The sequence below is a fragment of the Lactuca sativa genome, chromosome 5, assembly GCF_002870075.4.
Source record: "Lactuca sativa cultivar Salinas chromosome 5, Lsat_Salinas_v11, whole genome shotgun sequence".
Lineage (NCBI taxonomy): Eukaryota > Viridiplantae > Streptophyta > Magnoliopsida > Asterales > Asteraceae > Lactuca > Lactuca sativa.
The window spans coordinates 26175273-26194548 of record NC_056627.2 but is presented as its reverse complement, the minus strand read 5'-3'; the positions used below and the strand labels follow the sequence as shown (position 1 = coordinate 26194548).

The following is a 19276-nucleotide window of genomic DNA, read 5'->3' as shown; positions in this document are numbered from 1 at the left end:
ACGCTATAAATGAAGATATCTAGAAGTGGGTAGAAGGAACATATGTTACTCCATAAAATATGGCTACTCTTGCTACGAATCAAGCCACTCAAACCGATATCATAAGAAAGTTGGAATTCCAAGCCAAAAAGGAACTTGTGTCTGGAATACCTCACAATATTCTAAGTCAAATGGATGATATTATGATGTTAACCGCAAATCAAATTTGGGAAAATTTGAAAAATCGATTTTGTGGAAATAAAAGAATTATCAGAAACAAAAGAACATCTGTTTTGAATGAATTCGATAATTTCAAAATGCTTTCATCAGAAACTATCCATGATGCTCATGATAGGTTCAATTTGATTATGGTTAAAATGAACAATTTGGGTATCAAAAAGACACAACACGAGATAAATCTCAAGTTTTTAAATAATCTTTTCGAAAGCTGGAAAATGGTTAAACTCATTATTCAGGGAAATCCAGCTATTCATACCGAACCTTTGTACAATTTGTATGGAGAACTTCAATCGTATGAATCCTCGATTGACCCACCAACCATTGCAGCTTTTGGAGGACCACTTGCTCTTGTGTCCACAACTTCTCAAAACCAAACACCTTACAATGATCAAAACATTAATCATTTTAATCAGACTACATCTTTTCAAAACCAATCCTTCCAGTCTAATTCAAATGATGAAGAAGATTATCAACAACTATGTGCTTTGGTTGCAAACACAAATCTCCAGAGATTTATCCCAAATCACTCAAGTTTTCAACCAAGACCATCTTTTGGACAAAATAACTCAAGTTTTCAACCAAGACCATCTTTTGGACAAAACAACTCAGGTTTTCAACCAAGACCTTATTTTGGACAAAATTCTCAAAGACCTTCTTTCCAAAATAACTCGAACCAAGGTTTTCAAAACCAGGGATTTCAAAACGATCCCAACTCAGGTCATAATCACAATCCAAACAACAGTTTTCAAAATCAAAACAGAGGTTTCCAAAATCAAGGTTACAACAATCAAAACAATGGTTTTCAAAACAACCAAAATTTTGGATTCCAACAAAACCATTCTCAACCTTCCCAAGAAACCCAAACTCAAGCACCTGAAAGACTTCCAATTAAGAGTCAAAAGGATGACAGTGATGAAGATGTGATCATTTGTCACAACTGCAAAGGAACAAATCACTATGCGAGAGAATGTCGAGCCAAAAACAAAACCAAAATCAAAGACTCAGCATACTATGCTCAAAGAGCCGATGAATTGAAGAAACTGGAAAACCAAGAAAAGCAAAAAGCATTGATGGCAATCCATGAACCAAGCGTAGAATACTGGCCAACATTTGATGACGAAGCTGATAATGAACAAGCACAATCAAACTTATGCTTCGTAGCTAGTGTTGAAATACCTTCAAGAGCTCCAAACGTCATAGAACAGGTATGGTCTATGATCTCTGAACTTGGTTTTTCCAAAACAATTTTTGAGTTCCACATAACCAAAATTGAGACTAGTCTGGAAACTGATCTCAAAACATATCATGACACAATGGTCAATTATGATATTTGCAAATCTGAGTTACAAACCTTGCAACTCAAATTTGGAGAATCAACAAGAACTAAAAGGAAATTGGAAAGAGACGTTGAAAGAAAATTAGAAGATTATAATCACGTCTTGGAACAATTAAATCAGTCCCTAATTCAAAAAAGGGATTTGGAACTAAAAAACCAGTCAATCATTTCTTCTGAAACAAAAGATGTTTTAGAAATGGAAATCCTTCAGTTGAAACAAGACTTTCAAGAATCAATTGATAAATACAATATTCTAAATGAAAAACTGACTGATTCTTTAAAACAAATCAATTCTCTTAAAACCGAGAATAAAAGACTGATATGGAATATGGATTCTATCAAAGTTGCTAGAAAACTAAGTGATGATATTTTCAAAAAGGCAAACACCTTAGGAACTGGCAAAATTGATACGAATTATAGACCAGGAATTGGAAGAGAATCCTTTGAAATTGAACAGGCAAAACAGGAAAACATGACGAATTGTGAAAACTCTGAATCTACTTTACCAGATCTTTTCACATCAGTTAATGAGGAAGATTCAGATGACGAAACAATTATCAACTGTAGTCTAGATGATACTGCTTTCAGTGTTTCCAAAAAGTCTTTCAAAAGAGTTGTAAATTCTGAAACAAACTCTGCAAGTTCTTTAATTCACCAAATCAAACATACCGATGGAACCACTAAACTCAAAAACTTTTTGAATGGAGAAAATTCCTCTTATGAGGATGGTAGTACTTCTATAGCAACTGTTTTTCCTACAATGACTTCATCAATTGTTGGAAAAACTAGTCTGGGACAAAAATACTCCAAGAAACAACAAACAAGCAAAAAATCCATTCAAGTCACCAAAACCCCACTTATCATGCCAAACATTTTTGAAAACCAACCAAAGAAACCAGTTAAACCCTACATCATACCTCATAAACAGGTTTCCAAACAAAAACCAAAACCTTTTCAAAAACCTTTTGAAAACCGCTTTCAAGATATCACTTTTAATCATTCAAGGAACTTTCAAAAACCATTACATCAGAAAGTTTCAAACCATCATCATCAAAAAGCTTTTCAAAACCGCCCATCACATCCCAGATATGAAGAAAAAATTTCAAACAAACCTTCACATCTAGGATATCTTTCACCAAATCACAAATCTTATCAACCCACAGGTTTTCAAAAACAAATCACATTTTGGGTAAAATTGATAGATCAAATCAAACCTCAACCATTCCATCATCATAAACCAAACCATTACAATAATGTGAAGTCAAATGATAAAAGAAATTCATCAAGAAAAGCACCCAAAATAACAACTGACAAACCAGGACCCATTCAGATTTGGGTACCTAAACTTTCTGTCTGATTGCAGGTACTTAATGCTGGAGAACCCAATGATGATACATGGTATATTGATAGTGGCTGCTCCAAGCATATGACAGGAAACCGGAACTACTTACGTGACTTCAAACCTATACAAACCAATCAAGATGTTACCTTCGGCAACAACATGAAAGCAAAAATCAAAGGTTATGGAAACATAACAAATGGTAATTTTAAAATAAAGAAAGTTTCCTTCGTCGATGACCTGAAACACAGCCTCATAAGTGTTTCTCAACTATGTGATAACAATCTTGAAGTTCTTTTCACCAAACAACGAAGCTTGATCATGGACGCCAAAACCAAAGATGTTATAGTTGATTCTGACCGTGCCGGAAATATGTATCCACTTGACATGGATCTTATCTATGGTAAACCCGATATATGTCTGCTATCTAAAGCCCCAGCAGATATTAGTTGGTTATGGCACTGTCGCCTTTCCCATCTCAACTTTGGGTACATCAACAAATTAATCGGCGATGATCTTGTTCGATGGCTACCAGTTCTGAAGCTTGATAACGAAACTCTTTGTGCCGCATGTGAAAAAGGAAAACTTTCCAAATCCACTCACAAAAGCATCTCAGAATCTAACATATCCGAACCACTAGAGTTGGTGCACATAGACCTTTGTGGCCCTGCCAAAACCCAAACCATACAAGGGAAGAAGTACATTCTTGTTGTCGTTGATGGTTTCTCGCGCTTTACTTGGGTCTTTTTCTTAAGACTAAAATCAGAAGCACCTGAAGAGATGATCAACTTCATCAAACAAATCGAGCTGAAGCTGAAACGACCTGTTCGAAGAATCCGAAGTGATAATGGTTTAGAGTTCAAAAACAATACTCTAGATTCATTTCTCAAAGACAAAGGAATTGAACATAACTTCTCAGCCCCATACACTCCACAACAGAACGGTGTTGTCGAAAGAAGAAACCGAACTCTATGTGAAGCTGCAAGATCAATGCTTATCTTCGCTGATCTGCCACAATACTTCTGGGCAGAAGCAATAGCCACAGCTTGCTACACTCAAAATCGTTCCTTAATCCATAAACATCTTCATAAAACACCATATGAAGTCATTAACAACCGAAAACCAAACATCAAGTTTTTCCATATTTTTGGTTGTCGATGCTTCGTAAAGAACAATAAAGATCACCTTTCAAAATTTGAATTAAGGTCAGATGAAGGAATTTTCCTTGGTTACTCATTTTCTTAAGCTGCTTATAGAGTACTGAACAAACGTACCAGAGTAATTGAAGAAAGTACCGATGTTCATTTCGATGAATTTTATGTCAGGAAATTGGATTGTGAACATTTTGGTTCAAAAATGATTGAAAATATTTTTCAAAATCCAGTTCAACTAACACCTTCTCCTGACATAGACATTGAAATCGATCTTAATTTACTTTTTGAACAACCAAAAACTTCTTACAATTCTGAACTTCTAACTACTTTAATTGATCCTACAGGAACACCCAGTGAAGTTATTCCATAAGCAAACCAAAATGACGCAGATCAATTCGAGGGGGAACCACCAACACATACTTCCTCTTTGGAACAAACACCAAATCCTCCTTTAAAAACCCAATCCCCAAAATAGCCAAAACAACCCTGATGCATCATTTATGGGGGAACCTTCAAACCTATTCTAAGATGAAACTCCTGGAAAAGAACAATGGGATACTGTAACTCCAATTATTATAGCGGAAGAGAATCGCTTAATAAAGTGGACCAGAAATCATCCAACAGACCAAATCATCGGAGATCCCGACTTAGGCATTCAGACTAGAGCCGCATCCACAAATGAATGTTTATTTGGAGCCTTTTTATCCACGACTGAACCCAAAACCATACATTCTGCTATAAAAGATCCAGACTGGGTAAAAGCTAAGCAAGAAGAGCTAGCAGAATTTGAAAGAAACGACGTATGGAATCTTGTTCCTACTCCACCCGATGTTACTGTTATAGGTCCAAGATGGGTATACAGAAACAAGACTGGCGATCAAGGAATCATTTGTCGAAACAAGGCACGTCTTGTAGTCAAAGGATATTCACAACAAGAAGGAATCGACTACGATGAAACATATGCTCCAGTTGCCAGAATTGAAGCAATTCGCATCTTTCTTGCATATGATGCACATAAGAACTTCAAAGTATTCCAAATGGATGTTAAATGTGCATTCCTACACGGAGAGATAGATCGCGAAGTATACATCCAACAACCACCAGGTTTCGAAGATCCCAAATTTCCCGATCACAACTTTAAATTGCAGAAAGTTGTCTATGGCTTGAAACAAGCACCCCGAGCCTGGTATGCCACATTGTCAACCTTTCTCGAAGAATCAGGTTTTAAAAGAGGTTCAATCGATCCAACCCTTTTTCGTAAAATCTTTAATAAACATCTTTTAATTGTACAAATATATGTTAATGACATTATTTTCGGTTCTACTGATGAATCTTTAAGTGTTAAGTTTGCAGATTTAATGAAGAGCAAATTTGAAATGAGCATGATTGGGGAGATGACTACTTTTCTCGGACTTCAAATTAAACAGTCAACTGATGGCATTTTCATCAACCAAGAGAATTATGTCAAAAACCTACTCACTCGTTTTTCAATGGAAAAATCCAATACCGCAAAACCCCCAATGGCTTTTGGATACAAAATTGATGCAGACTTAAATGGCAAACCCGTTGACCCGAAAAGATATCGTGGAATGATCGGATCACTCTTATACCTCATTGCCAGCAGACCTGACATCATGTTTTCTACATGTGTCTGTGCTAGATACCAAGCAAATCCTATGGAATCCCATGTAGTTGCTGTGAAATGCATCTTCAAATACCTTAAAGGCACTCCCAAACTTGGCCTTTGGTATCCAGCTAAATCCGATTTTCAGCTGAACGCTTTCACCGACTCAGACTACGGAGGATGCAAGCTAGATAGGAAGAGTACATCTGGTAGCTGTCAATTCCTCGGAGGTGAACTAGTGAGTTGGACTTCAAAGAAACAAACTTGTGTATCCACTTCAATAGCAGAAGGTGAATATGTCGCTGCCGCCAGCTGTTGTTCACAAGTCATATGGATGCAAACTCAACTGCATGACTATGGCTTCAAAATCTCACAAATTCCCATATTTTGTGACTTAACCAGTGCAATTGCCATTTCTCACAATCCCGTTCACCATTCCATGACAAAGCACATCGACATTCAATATCACTTTATCAAAGACAACATTCAAAAGGGTCATATCGAACTACACTTCATCAACTCCGAAGATCAAATTGCCGATGTCTTCACTAAGGCTCTCGATGAAACAAAGTTTCAATACTTCCTAGGCCGTCTAGGAATGTTAAATCCAGATAACATCCATCCTTAAACTTTTACTTTTTGTTTGTACAAAAGTGTGTTTACTTTCATTCAAAAAGAAAATTCAAAAACATTTGAAAATTGTTTTCTTTTCAAAAATACCAAAAACATTGAAATAACCAATATTTCCAAAAACATTCAGAAAAATGAATCCTCAAAAATATAATAAAAGACTTGTCGTAATAAGTTTTTATAGATCCTTGTGATTAATCGTCTCTTGACTTAATTTTCAGATGCTTATGCTCGATGAAGATTTTAAGTCATATTGATTCTCAATTGGAGTGAAGGTTCAAATCTCCTACTTTTCATAATGTATATAACTTTATTTCCTTCAATTTTATTTCACTATTGATGATTTTAAAAAGGGACATAAGGTTAGGAGGTTCAGATGAAAACAAAAACCCATGTGAGAATTTGTGCCTCGTCAATCTGAATCATTGTGGAATTCATTTCTTGTAAGCTTAGGTGTGTCGCTATTGCTTATAAGGTATATCCAATTATACCTTGTCACGGTCTCATTTTTGCTTAGATATCAAAATGACCAGGGACGATACATTTATTTCTTACATACTAGACAAATTGTCTTTTATGCCACCAATCCCTACCTAGATATAAGCCAACCAAAAATGAAGTCTTGAGATCCCGTGATCCATCTACAAGAAAAGAAGAAACGAAAAGGATTTCAACCATCGCTTATTAAAGAAAACCAAAGATCTATCCAAATCCAATCATCAAAGACGAAACAAGATAAAGACGAATCAACAAGAAAGCAAAATCATTCACCAAAGAAATACCAAACAAAACAAAAACTCTACATTTGGTATTTTCAAACAAAGTTTAACCAAATGGTTATTTCAAAACAAACATCAAAAGATCCCTTGATCTGTTTTTAAACCATTTTTCACTAAAAGGGATATCTTAATCCCGCAAGATAGATACTCTCAAAAATCCCAATTTTCTCAAATATAGCAAATTCTCGATGCTAAAACCAAATATCCTTTTACAACAAATAGATATTGATCAACAAAAAGGATACCATCAATGAACAAGCTGCAATAACAATGGATTTCCCGGGATACTGTAGCCTTCATCACTGAAGATTTTTAGTTGCAAACTGCACTACGAAAATTGCTAAACCCCTCTACATGTATTTCTTGACGGAGGGAGAGTGAACTTTAATGGCATGAATGAAGAAACCCGTTGAGTAATGCCGAAACTAGTCTTATGTGATTGATTAACTAATAATGAGACTAAGTGACCTTTTAGGAAAAGCATAGCTAAACACCTCCAATATGAGTATGAGTCGTCAGAGAGAGATATCACTCATTTTTAGTGATCATTAACTTGTTCTGCTACCAGAACAACCAAACACCCAAGTGAAGTGTGAGCTATACCTATAAGCGTTCATCTGAATCGACCTGTTAGACCACTTGTCGTCATTAATAATGCTATAAAATCTTAAGAAATTTCTTTAGATACATATATGGCTACCCTTTGATAACCGAACCCGAGACTTTGATTCGGAAACAAATTTCTGAAAATCTTTTACATAAGATATGTTAAACCAAGCCACAAACTTTCAAATCAATTGCTATGGTTTTATATATATCTTATCTATTGACAAATCTTTTATCTCGAATCTTCAAAAGTTAAACTGTCAATATGATTATATCATACCTGTCCTTATTTCAGCAATGATCACATACGGGGAAATTCTTGAAAAATGTTCTTATGTAACCTTGTATGTGACCATCACTGAAATAAGATGAACTGTTTTTATACAATCAAACAAATATTATCAGTTATTTCAGGTTGCATGAATGCGTGATAAAACGGAAAATACGAAAACACGTGAATGACGAAAACACATATGTGTGACTAAACAGTTTCAACAATATATAGATATATATATATATATATATATATATATATATATATATATATATATATATGTATGTATGTATTATATACATACATATATATATATATATATATATATATATATATATATGTATGTATGTATTATATACATATGTATGTATTATGTATGTATATATGTATTATATATATGTTGTATATGTGTTGAATAGTCAAACAAAAAAGAAGTCAACAAAAGTCAAAGATGAAGAAGCTAAACCCATTCACACGTTTTTTTGCTCCTACTCCTACATTAACTTGCAGCCTCTACATCATCTTTCAACTTACACTCAAGTGCACTACTACAAGATATTTGTTTCTCATATATATACATGTGTATGTAGTGTGTGTTTGTGTTGGAGATAATAGAAGAGAGTAAGAGAGATAGATATGATATAGTGAGTTTTCCTTTGTAAAACTACACCCTCTCAATCTTCATCCCTGGAGCTAAATGAAGAACACCAAGATCAAACAAGAAGCTAAGTGAAGAACACCAAGATCATCAACAATGAAATGAAGAACACCATCAACCATCTTCATCTTCTTCATTGAAACTAAAGGTTTTTCATCTTCACCACCTTTGTTCATCAGCATCATGATCACGCCCCATGTTCAGTAAGGCTAAATCAACACGCCCCGTGTCAGCATCAGCATCATGAACACGCCCCGTGTTCAACAAGGCTAAATCAACACGCCCCGTGTCAGCATCATTCATCAAGAAAACCCTCCAAAACCCTCCTACATGACCCGTGTCACTTGTGCCTTATCTTACACGACCTGTGTGCATGTTTTTACCCAAAAATACCTCAAATACAAATACATAAACCCATGTATTTTGTACCCTTTTGTAAACACTTGTTTTACATAAAACCGAGCTTTAAATGAACTTTTTGTTACTTATCCAATGCCGGATTGATCTTTGAACAAATATCGACCAGTCGCTCCAAGAGTCCCAATATCGACCAGTCCATTCAAAGAACAAATATCGACCAGTCGTTCCATGAGTCCAGTTCAATCAATTTATTGACGAACCTACTTGATATATGTTTATATACTTATATACTTTATTATAGCTTTATGTCATTTAAATATAGTCATTTATATTATTTATAGCTTTATGTCATTTAAATACAGTCATTTATATTCTTTATAGCTTTACGTCATTTAAATACAGTCATTTATATTATTATAGCTTTCAGTCATTTATAGCTTTCATATTTATACTTATTCCACAATTATTATTCTTTATATATATCTATATCTTATACCTTTAACTCATATATCTGTCACACAGTAACTGGTAACCGAGCCTTTTGTTGTGGTGATCAGATTTTTATATTTCCAACAATCGGTATCTGAGCTGATATAAAAGGAATAATATCCAACATGACCAATTTAACCTTCTGAACTATTTGTTACTGTTTGGTTGGACTGAACGACTGTGCTGAATGATACTTCATTTGTAAGTAATTTTAAATAAAATACAAAACTTTATATAAAATCCAAATTAAACATAAAACAGAATATAGATTAAAATTCATACAACATCCAAATTAAACATCATATAACATCCAAATTAAACATAATCCTCAACATACAACTTTAAAGTAATTGATTAGCAATCTGGTTACGCAAATTAGCCATATATTAATTGTCTTGGTTACCGCATTGAATGTCGTGTATGCTTTCGTCATCACTTCCTCCACCTACGTCAATAGTAAACATAGTGTCCTCTTCAAATTCCATAAATAACTGATCACGAATATTACATTTCCTTATAAAATTATGGACTGCAAAACAAGCATGCACTATGTCTCTTTGTATTGGACAAGGATAACGAGCCATTTTTTTAGGATTGGAAATCTCACCTTCAAAACTCCATAAGCGCGCTCAATAACATTTCTGAGTTGTGTGTGAGCATGGTTGAATTTTTCATCCTTGGTTAATGCACGTAGTCTTCGGAAATCGGATAACCAGTACCTCGTATTGCGATAGGGAGCCATACATCCATGAGTATTGGTGTATGCGGCATCACGAAGGTAATATTTGTCTATAAATGTGAATTTTGCAATTGTTATTTTAAAAATAGATAATGTATTTAATAATCAAAGTTAAAAAAAGACTGCAAACCTGGTGGAGGAAATGGAAAGTTAGAAGTTGGATTAAATACAACTTCTTTTAGAACTCATGATTCATGTGGTATGCACTCCCAACCAGCCTATACAAATGTGAATATCGTATCAAAATTACAAATTCCAATAACATTTTGATAGCATTCACCTTTTCGTCTTCCCGTATAACGAGTTTGTTGATCGGTGGGCACGACTACATGTACAAGAGTTCCATCTAATGCACCTATCACTCCCAAAAAAATTTCTTTCAACCTTCTATGTCGCCCTGATGTGTTTACAGTTGCATTATAAGATGTTGGCACAATAATTTCACTTGCAAAATTCATCATCACATTTTGAACCTCATGAAAACACCTATGAATTATTTCTGTTGAATGTTGAAATATACATTTAACCATTCGAAACCGCGAATTGTGTCCGATAACTGTTAAAAACATAGCAAACTTTTCTTCAACACTTGTTGAACGACTAATTTGCAACCAGTTTTTTTTTTATTAAAATGGTTGCATAGTAGTATATATGCTTCATGTGAAAGACACATCAACTCATGACATTGTAAAGAAGATCCATGCAACAATTCTTGCGTAAATGCATGACCGGTCAATGTCGAATTCAAGTCGCTTATCCTTTCTATTCTTGTCGAAGTTAAAAACATCCAATACCAACGAAAGCAACATGAAATACACAGTATCATCATCAGTATCCATAAATCACCTGTCAAACGACATTTAAAATTCAACACTATAAAAACATAATGTCAAACAATATATAAAATTCAACATTTTAAGAACAGAAGGTCAAACAATTATATAAAATTCAACATTTTAAATCCATAACGACACACATCAAATAAAATCCTAAAAAAGTTCAACATTTTAAATCCATAACGACACACATCAACTAAAATCCTAAAAAAGTTCAACATTTTAAATCCATAGTGACACACATCAAATAAATGTTGGATTAGTGTCTAAGTTCATAACTATATTTGGTATGTACTTGACCTGATTGGCATGGTCCATTTGGGTTGCATGGCATCATGCATTTGGATAGACTAAAATGAGAAATATCACTTAAGGTTTATTAATATATTATAAGTTCTAACATATTAATAAAATTATTTAATTAGTATTGATCAAGAATTAATTTGGAATTAATTAAGTGATCAAAAGGAAACTAATTAAATATATGGGTTGATTGTGTAAATCATCGATACTTGTATTGTGGGCTAATGCTCCATGGTTTATCAAGTTGTGCTAAAACCCATAGGATGCTCTATGGTGTTTTTGTACCCATGGATCATGGAAATGAAAGGTCATGACAGTTAGGGTTTACATGGTGTAACCCTAATTATGACACACTATATAAGCATCTCTTTCCTGTCAAAATCAGGCACTATGAAGGAATGGTGAGGGCTAGCTGATTTCATGAAGTGTCTCATTTCTCTCAAGTCATTCTAAGTGTATTTGGTGATGTGTGAACCATTTGAGTTGTCACACTTGGGGCACTAGGCTCTTGAGTTCCATAGAATCAAGCTACAACAAAGTTGTATGTATTCTATCTAGTTTTTATTATCCTAATACATATGATTGTATGCTAGATAGCAAAATAGCTTGGAATATTCATATTTGCATGTATAGTAGAGAAAACATAAATTCAAGGTATTTAGGGTTGTATGTACACTTAGGAGTGTTAGAATGCTTAAAACCCAACAGTGGTATCAGAGCCTAGGCTTGTTTTCAATTATACTTGATGCAAAGTGCTGAAAAATGCTAAAAAAAATCGATTTTCGAGCTGTTTGGGCACCAGACTCGCCGAGTCCATTGATGGACTCACTGATTCCATGATGAAAACCATCCAACTCGTCGAATTGGTTCATGCACTCGACAAGTTGGACCCCCCATACAGCATATTTTAGAGTTTTTTGATTGGAATTGGACTAGAAACATTACCCTAAGCTGTTTTTGAACGTATAAACCTATTTTTGATGTGTTAATGTTCATTCTAATTCAATTTCAAAAATAATTGTCAATAGATTCATGTTTTCTATTAGTTTAAGGATTAGGCTAATTACATGAAAAAATTTGATTTGAATTATCTTGTTCGGATGAGTTGCTTAGATTAATAGAAAAGTTATGTGATAATGTGTTTTCAATCCAAATTAATCTAAGAGTTGATTAAAATATGTTTTTGTAACTTATCCTCAAGTTATATGAAAAGTCACATTTAAGATTCATAAAACTCATAAAGATTTCCATAAGTTATGAATAAGGAAGAGTCACATTCTTTTAATAGTTTAAAGTCTTCCATAACTTGTTCTCAAGTTATGGAAATTGAAGAGTTTTTTAATTAAAACTACATTAAACGCATAAGTTATGGAATTGAATAGTTTCAAATAGTTTCAAAAACTTGTCCTCAAGTTTTGTAATTTGTAAAGTTTTTCCTTATAAATACTTTAATTCCATGTTAAGCCCTTAGAATTTTAAAAATTAAAATTCAACGCTTATACTTTATAGTATTATAAGTTTATATATATATATATATATATATATATATATATATATATATATATATATATATATATATATATATATATATATATATATATATATATATATATATATATATAAGAGCAAGTCAGTTTTACCGTTAGTAGGCCTCATTCACGAAGCCAGTCTATAAGGGGGGGGGGGGGTATAAGGTTACTGCTTATAAAATGCAGTTTCATGGGTGTCCACTCTCACCCACCGCTTCCTTAACTAGTGGAGGGTCATTAGCCGAACGGGTAGGACAATGACTAGAATTCTCCCTTCATTAAAAGTATTAATGATAAATACTAAGTAACTAAACTTTTATAAATTCCAATCTTAGTTACTTAGGAAAATGTGAATTTGGTGCTAGCCCATGAAATTACACTTTGCACTTTGCTTAAGTCCGTTAGTGGAGCGTGTGTGGTTAACTGGCATACTTGTTGGATTTAACAAGGTAGGCAAAAGGGTAACTTAATGTTTATCATAGTATCAGTGGAGCGCGTGTGGTTAACCGGAACATCGATTGAGTGATAAATATTAAGGGTACCAAGTATATTTGCATGGTTATTCATACCTTGTTTTGTGATCCTCGGCATCCCAGTCACAAAACTTGAGAGGCCACACTCGAGATTGAAACATGCCATTGAACAGTTTAATGAATCTCAAAAGATCTAGGAGTTTCAAATCCAAGTAAAACCTAATTAAATTATTTCGTTTTCATGGTGGAAGTTGGAGAATTTCATTCGCCTACCTTCAAATATTTTATGGCTTGGATTACGGCATCCCTCTTCCAGGTTATAAAAGTATTGTGTTCGGTCCTAGCCTTAATATTTCATATTGGGTGTTATGATAAGGACTTTAGATCAACTATCTTCAATATCTCCCAAAAGATGTCTAGTTCAGACATCTATGATCTTCCCATATCTCTTGGAACTTTACTTCCTCCACCTCCTCCAATTATTTTCCCTAACCCATAAGTTCAAGGTCACTCAAGCCCTATTGGCAAGCAAGGTCTATGTGTGATTGCATCTTGCAGATGAAGTCACATATTGAAAAGCCGGGAGAGTTGTGTGTCAAAGTCTTAAGAAAGTTGGATGTTCAATCACTTTGTAAGTCACATAGTGAGTTCCTTTGGGACTACTATGAAACAGACTATGACATGACCCTTAATGATCTTATCTATTTGCTTGGTGCTGCTGAATCTGCAATGGTTTGAGGACTAGTAAAGAAAATTTGATTAGGAGATCAACTTCCCAATGGACATTGACAATGGTAACATTGTATATATAGAAAAGGCTTTCTCTTCCCAATGGAAAGAAATTGGCCATAGTCAACTCGATTGACTAAATGGTAAAGAGAAAGGCTAAGTTTGCGATAGTCCCATGTACCATTCCTAAAGATTCCATATGTTTATCTTGCCAAAGGAAGGGGCATTGATTGTGAAGCTTCCAATTTACCTGAAAGAGCATAAGGATAGTAAAGCAAAAGTTTGACTCTACTTCAGGTAAAGTTCACTATCTAACTCTATTAAGTTTCTATTCTAAGATTCTTATTACATAAGGTGACTGGGTGACATGTTGATATTTTAAGAATCGAAGAAAAGTGAAAAAACTTAAAGGAAGTATATGTTGATTCTGATCACAGAGATGGATTTCGATCGCATGGTTCGGTGATAAGAATTTTGAGTTGTTGCTTAGGAGTTATGATATATTGCTTAGGAATCGATAACAACAAGTTTTTCATATGCTTTTGCACTGCATCGATAAGTTTTTCTGCAAAGTTTTAAATAAAATGAAAATTTTTTGATTTTTATTTATTCTAAGTATCCTTACGATGGCATTTGTGAAAAATTGTTGCTTATATGATTCCATTGATAGCAATATTGGAAAATGGATTTGTTTCTTCCATTTGTGGTAATGTCTAATTTTCCAAATAAGGAAAGATTCTCATCACCCAAGTTTTAATTGAACTGAAACTTGGGATCATGCAACTTGTATAGTATGATGAATGAGAATTTTCATCTTTGGAAAATTAAGACTAATTCTTTCTCCGCATGTATATGTTAGTCAAGTGAAGGACTAAGGGATCGAGTACCATATACTTACCAGTTTAAGTATAATACTGAAACATTGGAAAAGTTTCGATGAATGGCAGAACGAATGAGAAGAATCAAATTTGGCAGAAAGATAAAAGTTTCTCAAATCTGAATTTAGTATCATCTTTTGTGATCATCTTAATGATTAAGAAAAAACATGTCACAATTGGTCTTCTAAGGACATCTTAATACATTCCTATGGCTAAGAAGAGGAATCAAGAATTCCTGAAATGGTTAAATCAAGAAGGTGAGTCACACTTCGTTCCAAAACAATTCTTAGAGTCACACTCCAAGATTGTAACTTGAGTGACATATCTTAAAGAAAGGTTTATAACACTTGTCAAATGTAAGAGTAAAAGTGTCCTACTCTTGTACATTTGAAATTGGTAAGTTGTGATGTTTTGGATAAAACAAAGACCAACTAAGCAAATATTCTGAAGATGTTTGAACATCTAGCAATCCTAAGCAAATCCTAAGCAAATATTCTGAAGATGGTTGGTTCCTTTCTGCCCCCTGGAACTCACTCACGTGTCAAATTTAGTATTCCCATTATCTCTTCAACACACACACACACTCCGGAACCATTGTTCGGACCCATTGCATCCGGAAGGAGGAGCAGTCCCTCCAACTTATGATGCCTCAACTAGTCTGATACCCGGAAGGAGTAAAGGTCGACCAGGGTCTAATGATCCGGATTAGGAAGATTTTGTTAACAAGGCTGCATCTAGACGTCCGGACCTGTCACGAGCTCAAGTGGAATCCACTTTAATCTCTATGAGGAATAGGGCTTTTCAGAGCAACATGCCCTATATACCTCCTACTGACGCAGATGCTGATGTTGAGCTTACTTTAAAACAACCACCTGTCACCACTCATCCAAGTGCCTTCCAAATCGATCTGGAAGAAGAAATCTCAGAAGAAGTAATGTTGGATGATGAAGCAAGGATTATTCTGGAATACACCTTCAAGGCTTCTGCTCATGTCAAATCCAAGGCATATGTTTCTAAGTCTGCATATGACTTTGGATCCTCATCATCAACCACTCCAGCCGGCGGATCACTCTCCAAACATCAAGAAGACGATGCTACCACCAAGCCCGGTCCTTCAACTCATCCTACTCCTCTGCAACACTCCGAATCTGATTTGGAATCCTTAGTTGGTAACTATGTCGACACTTTTGCTCTCCTGGAGATATGCAACAATGTTTCTGACACTATGGCCAAAGTATACTGATAGGATTAAAAATAACTTTTAATCTATGAAGATCGATTAGATCTTGAACAAGTATATGAATATAAAACAATAAGAACGCAATAAAAAGAACAAGACAAGATTGAATCAAACGAGTCGAATGATTAAAACAAAATCCTCAGAAGAGCTCGATTAAGAACATCAACTGTAGAGGATTGGTAGATTACAAGAACGATTAAAGAAACCTTGAAATTACTATCGTTAAGCTCTCTATCGTTATTCTCTAAATCGTTAACCTAATATGCATGCAAGCATTAACTTATATACAATACATAAAAGGTTCTCGGTTGGACAGGCCCAAACCGGAGTGAACATGGCTAAACTAACGAGCCCAAAAGACGCAACATCAAAACAATCTTCAGTCCAACAATCTCCCCCTTTGCGTCAATTTGGAGCGAGACCTTCACTTTCTACTTGGGCCGGCAGCTGAAGCTGGTACCTTCTTCTTCACGGTGTTAAACAGACACTTGGTTATGGAGAGGATGGTCTGTCTAAACCGGATGTACCAATTGATCATATCATTAAAGTACTTGATGTCATCAGCTGAATTCTCTTTACACTGCTTGATAATGAATAAGACATGCTCCAAGCAAGCTGTGGTGTAAAGGTGCTTGTCAGCTAAAGCGAAGAGACATTTCTGTCCTTCGGCTCTAGTGAACATTACTGAGTTACGCCTCAGATCAATCTTACCCATTTGCATTTGATTTAGATCACTGGCCGATCCCACAGGTGCTATCTTCGGTTTCTTCTTAAACACTGTGGCAACCTCTTGATCCATTAGGGCAACCTCCATGATGTAGCAAGCCAACATCCTTTTGACATGGTCTATGATGGGACCATATTCAGATTCATCTGTCAGCAGGATATTGTACAAGACAATCCAGTCATGAGGATTCAGATTCGGCAGATCCGCCAGGGAGATAATGTGAGCAGTTCTTGCTGATCCACGAATGAGCTTGAACTTAACGTTTGTGAATCTCCCCATGGCATAAGGCTTCAGTACCCGAACATTGACAATCTTCTGGGCGCTCCAGGTAAGATATTGAGGGCGAGCAGCCTCCAGGTAGAAGTCAATGAGCTCCCTGTCAAGCTCATCGTTCGGATGCGGGACTTCAAAAATGTTAGAGAAGGCATGGAAGATGAACGCCTTTCGAGTCAGCGGCATATCAAACTGCAAATCAATAGTGTTGTTGCAGTCGAATGATATAACCGGCTCGAGCCATAATATGCTTGGAGTCTCTATGGCCTCTTTTATCATACGATCCCTGGTCCAGGCAGGGAAGAGCAACTTTCGGCTCTCAAGGAGATCGTGGGCTTCTTTTTGCTTACGTTCGGCTTCTTCAGCCTCACGCGCCACACGACTGGCATCGTCTTCAGCATTGCGACTGTTCTTTCTTTTTAACATGTCGGCAATGGTCTCCTTGTCTTCATCTTCATCTTCATCTTCATCTCCTCCCTCAGTTATGTTTTTGCACTTGTTCTTCACACCCGAACTGGAAGCATGATCAGCAGAGGGTGGTTCGGTTGTGTGAGTAGCTTTGGAGGAAGGAGGTGGTTTCGATCCGGCATCTCCCCCTTGTTTCGGAATGGACACGAAACTCGGTAGGCCTTCAATTTTGCTTAAAAGGTCCATGGCCGGAGAGAGTTTTTCAGCGAGGGTGCGCCTCACCGAATGGTTTAGGATGGGGTCGTGTGCTTCCAGGATGTTAGATAACGCTGCGTGGACATCCGAAACACACGTCTTTATCACCTCCCTTTCAGATCGAAGAGCTTCCAATTGTTGCTGGGAGTTGGAAAGCTGCGTGCTCTTGACCTTAAGGGCGGTAGTCTTGCTCGCCAAGACGTCCATCAGAGAATTTTCAGCTGCAAGATCCTCTTGTAGCTTTGCCAGGCGGGCATCGATGGAGGCACGAAGTGCCGAGTTGTCGTCGCTAATATGTTGTCTGAGAGTAGCGAACGAAGACAGCTCCGTCGAGACAAACTTAGCCAATTGTTGAACAATCGGTTCCAGAGTTGTCTTAGTGGCATCGGCGCTTTCCTGCATAGATTTCATCAGGACGGAAGCGTCGTTGAATAGTTTATCGACTTTTTCGGTCGCTGCCTCACAAGCTCGGGTGGAGGCATCGATAGCAGTAGTTGTTGAGGCCACTGAATCATGTTGAGCCCTGGAGAAGGCATCAACAATCTTCTGAAGGGCAGCTTCAGAAAGAGATGACTGCTGGTTGGTGGAGGAGGCGAGAAGTAGATCAACCTTCTCGTTAAGCTCCCGGAGATGCTTCTTTGTCACTGGAGCATCATCCTCCTCATCACTCTGAACTTGAAACGGACTATAGTAGACCGAATCAAAGGTCATGTGATCACCACCAAGGTAAGGGTTTTCGCCATCGGAGGCATTTTCAGGAGATGGAGGTGGTGGAAAAGCTGGGGGTGTTGTGGTTGGTGTATTTGGAGGTTGAGTATGGAGTGGGGTAGTTTCGGGTGGTGGTTGAGTTTGGGTTTCGGTTTGTGGTGGTTGAGTTTGGGTTTCGGTTTGTGGTGGTTCGGTTACTGGAGGGGTTTCGGTAACTGGTGGTGCTTCGGTTGATGTGGTGAATATGGGTGGAGGTATAGGGAAAGAGGTTGGGGGAATAGTGGGGTTTATGGTGGGAATGGAAATAGGAATAGTTGGTGGAGGTGAAGGAACAAGAGATTGATGAAGTTCCATCTCTGGGGTTGGGGACCGAGGTGGTGTGTTGCCTCGTTGAGGAGATTCGTCTCCTTGTGATCCTTCAGAGTCCGAACTTCCACCTTCGGATTCGCTTGAAGAGGAGGGAATAACTAGTTTTCGCTTCTGTTGGGTCTTCCTTCTCTTCGGCTGTGGGGATGAAGCAGCCTTCGGTTGTTTTCGCTTTTTGGGAGAAGGGCCTTTTGGAGCTTTGGCCACTTGCTTCCCTTTGTTACCCTTTTTGCCCCTGGTCACCGGTTTGTCGGCATCATGAATCGATCTTAGCATGTCCGGTGTCAGTTCCCTCAGACCAGTTGGCCTAAACTCCTTGATCGTCTGTATCAGTCTGCTGTCAG

General features: G+C 36.5%; 1 protein-coding gene across 1 annotated transcript; it reads left to right on the top strand.

The window, feature by feature from the left end:
• Nucleotides 1–356: 356 nt before the first annotated feature.
• LOC128134103 (uncharacterized) lies at nt 357–4418 on the top strand. The gene is made up of 4 exons (XM_052771523.1): nt 357–828; nt 1165–2303; nt 2919–3735; nt 4279–4418. Exons 1-4 carry the CDS (start codon nt 357–359, stop codon nt 4416–4418), a joined length of 2568 nt encoding a protein of 855 aa, XP_052627483.1.
• Nucleotides 4419–19276: the final 14858 nt, after the last annotated feature.

Excerpts from the sequence above, each read along its gene's own strand:
- LOC128134103 (XM_052771523.1), top strand. The coding sequence starts at position 357 with ATGAACAATTTGGGTATCAAAAAGACACAACACGAGATAAATCTCAAG. Across the intron at positions 2,304-2,918 it reads GTAGTACTTCTATAGCAACT|GTACTTAATGCTGGAGAACC; the intron begins GTTTTTCCTACA and ends GTCTGATTGCAG. Across the intron at positions 3,736-4,278 it reads ACCTGTTCGAAGAATCCGAA|TTCAACTAACACCTTCTCCT; the intron begins GTGATAATGGTT and ends TTCAAAATCCAG.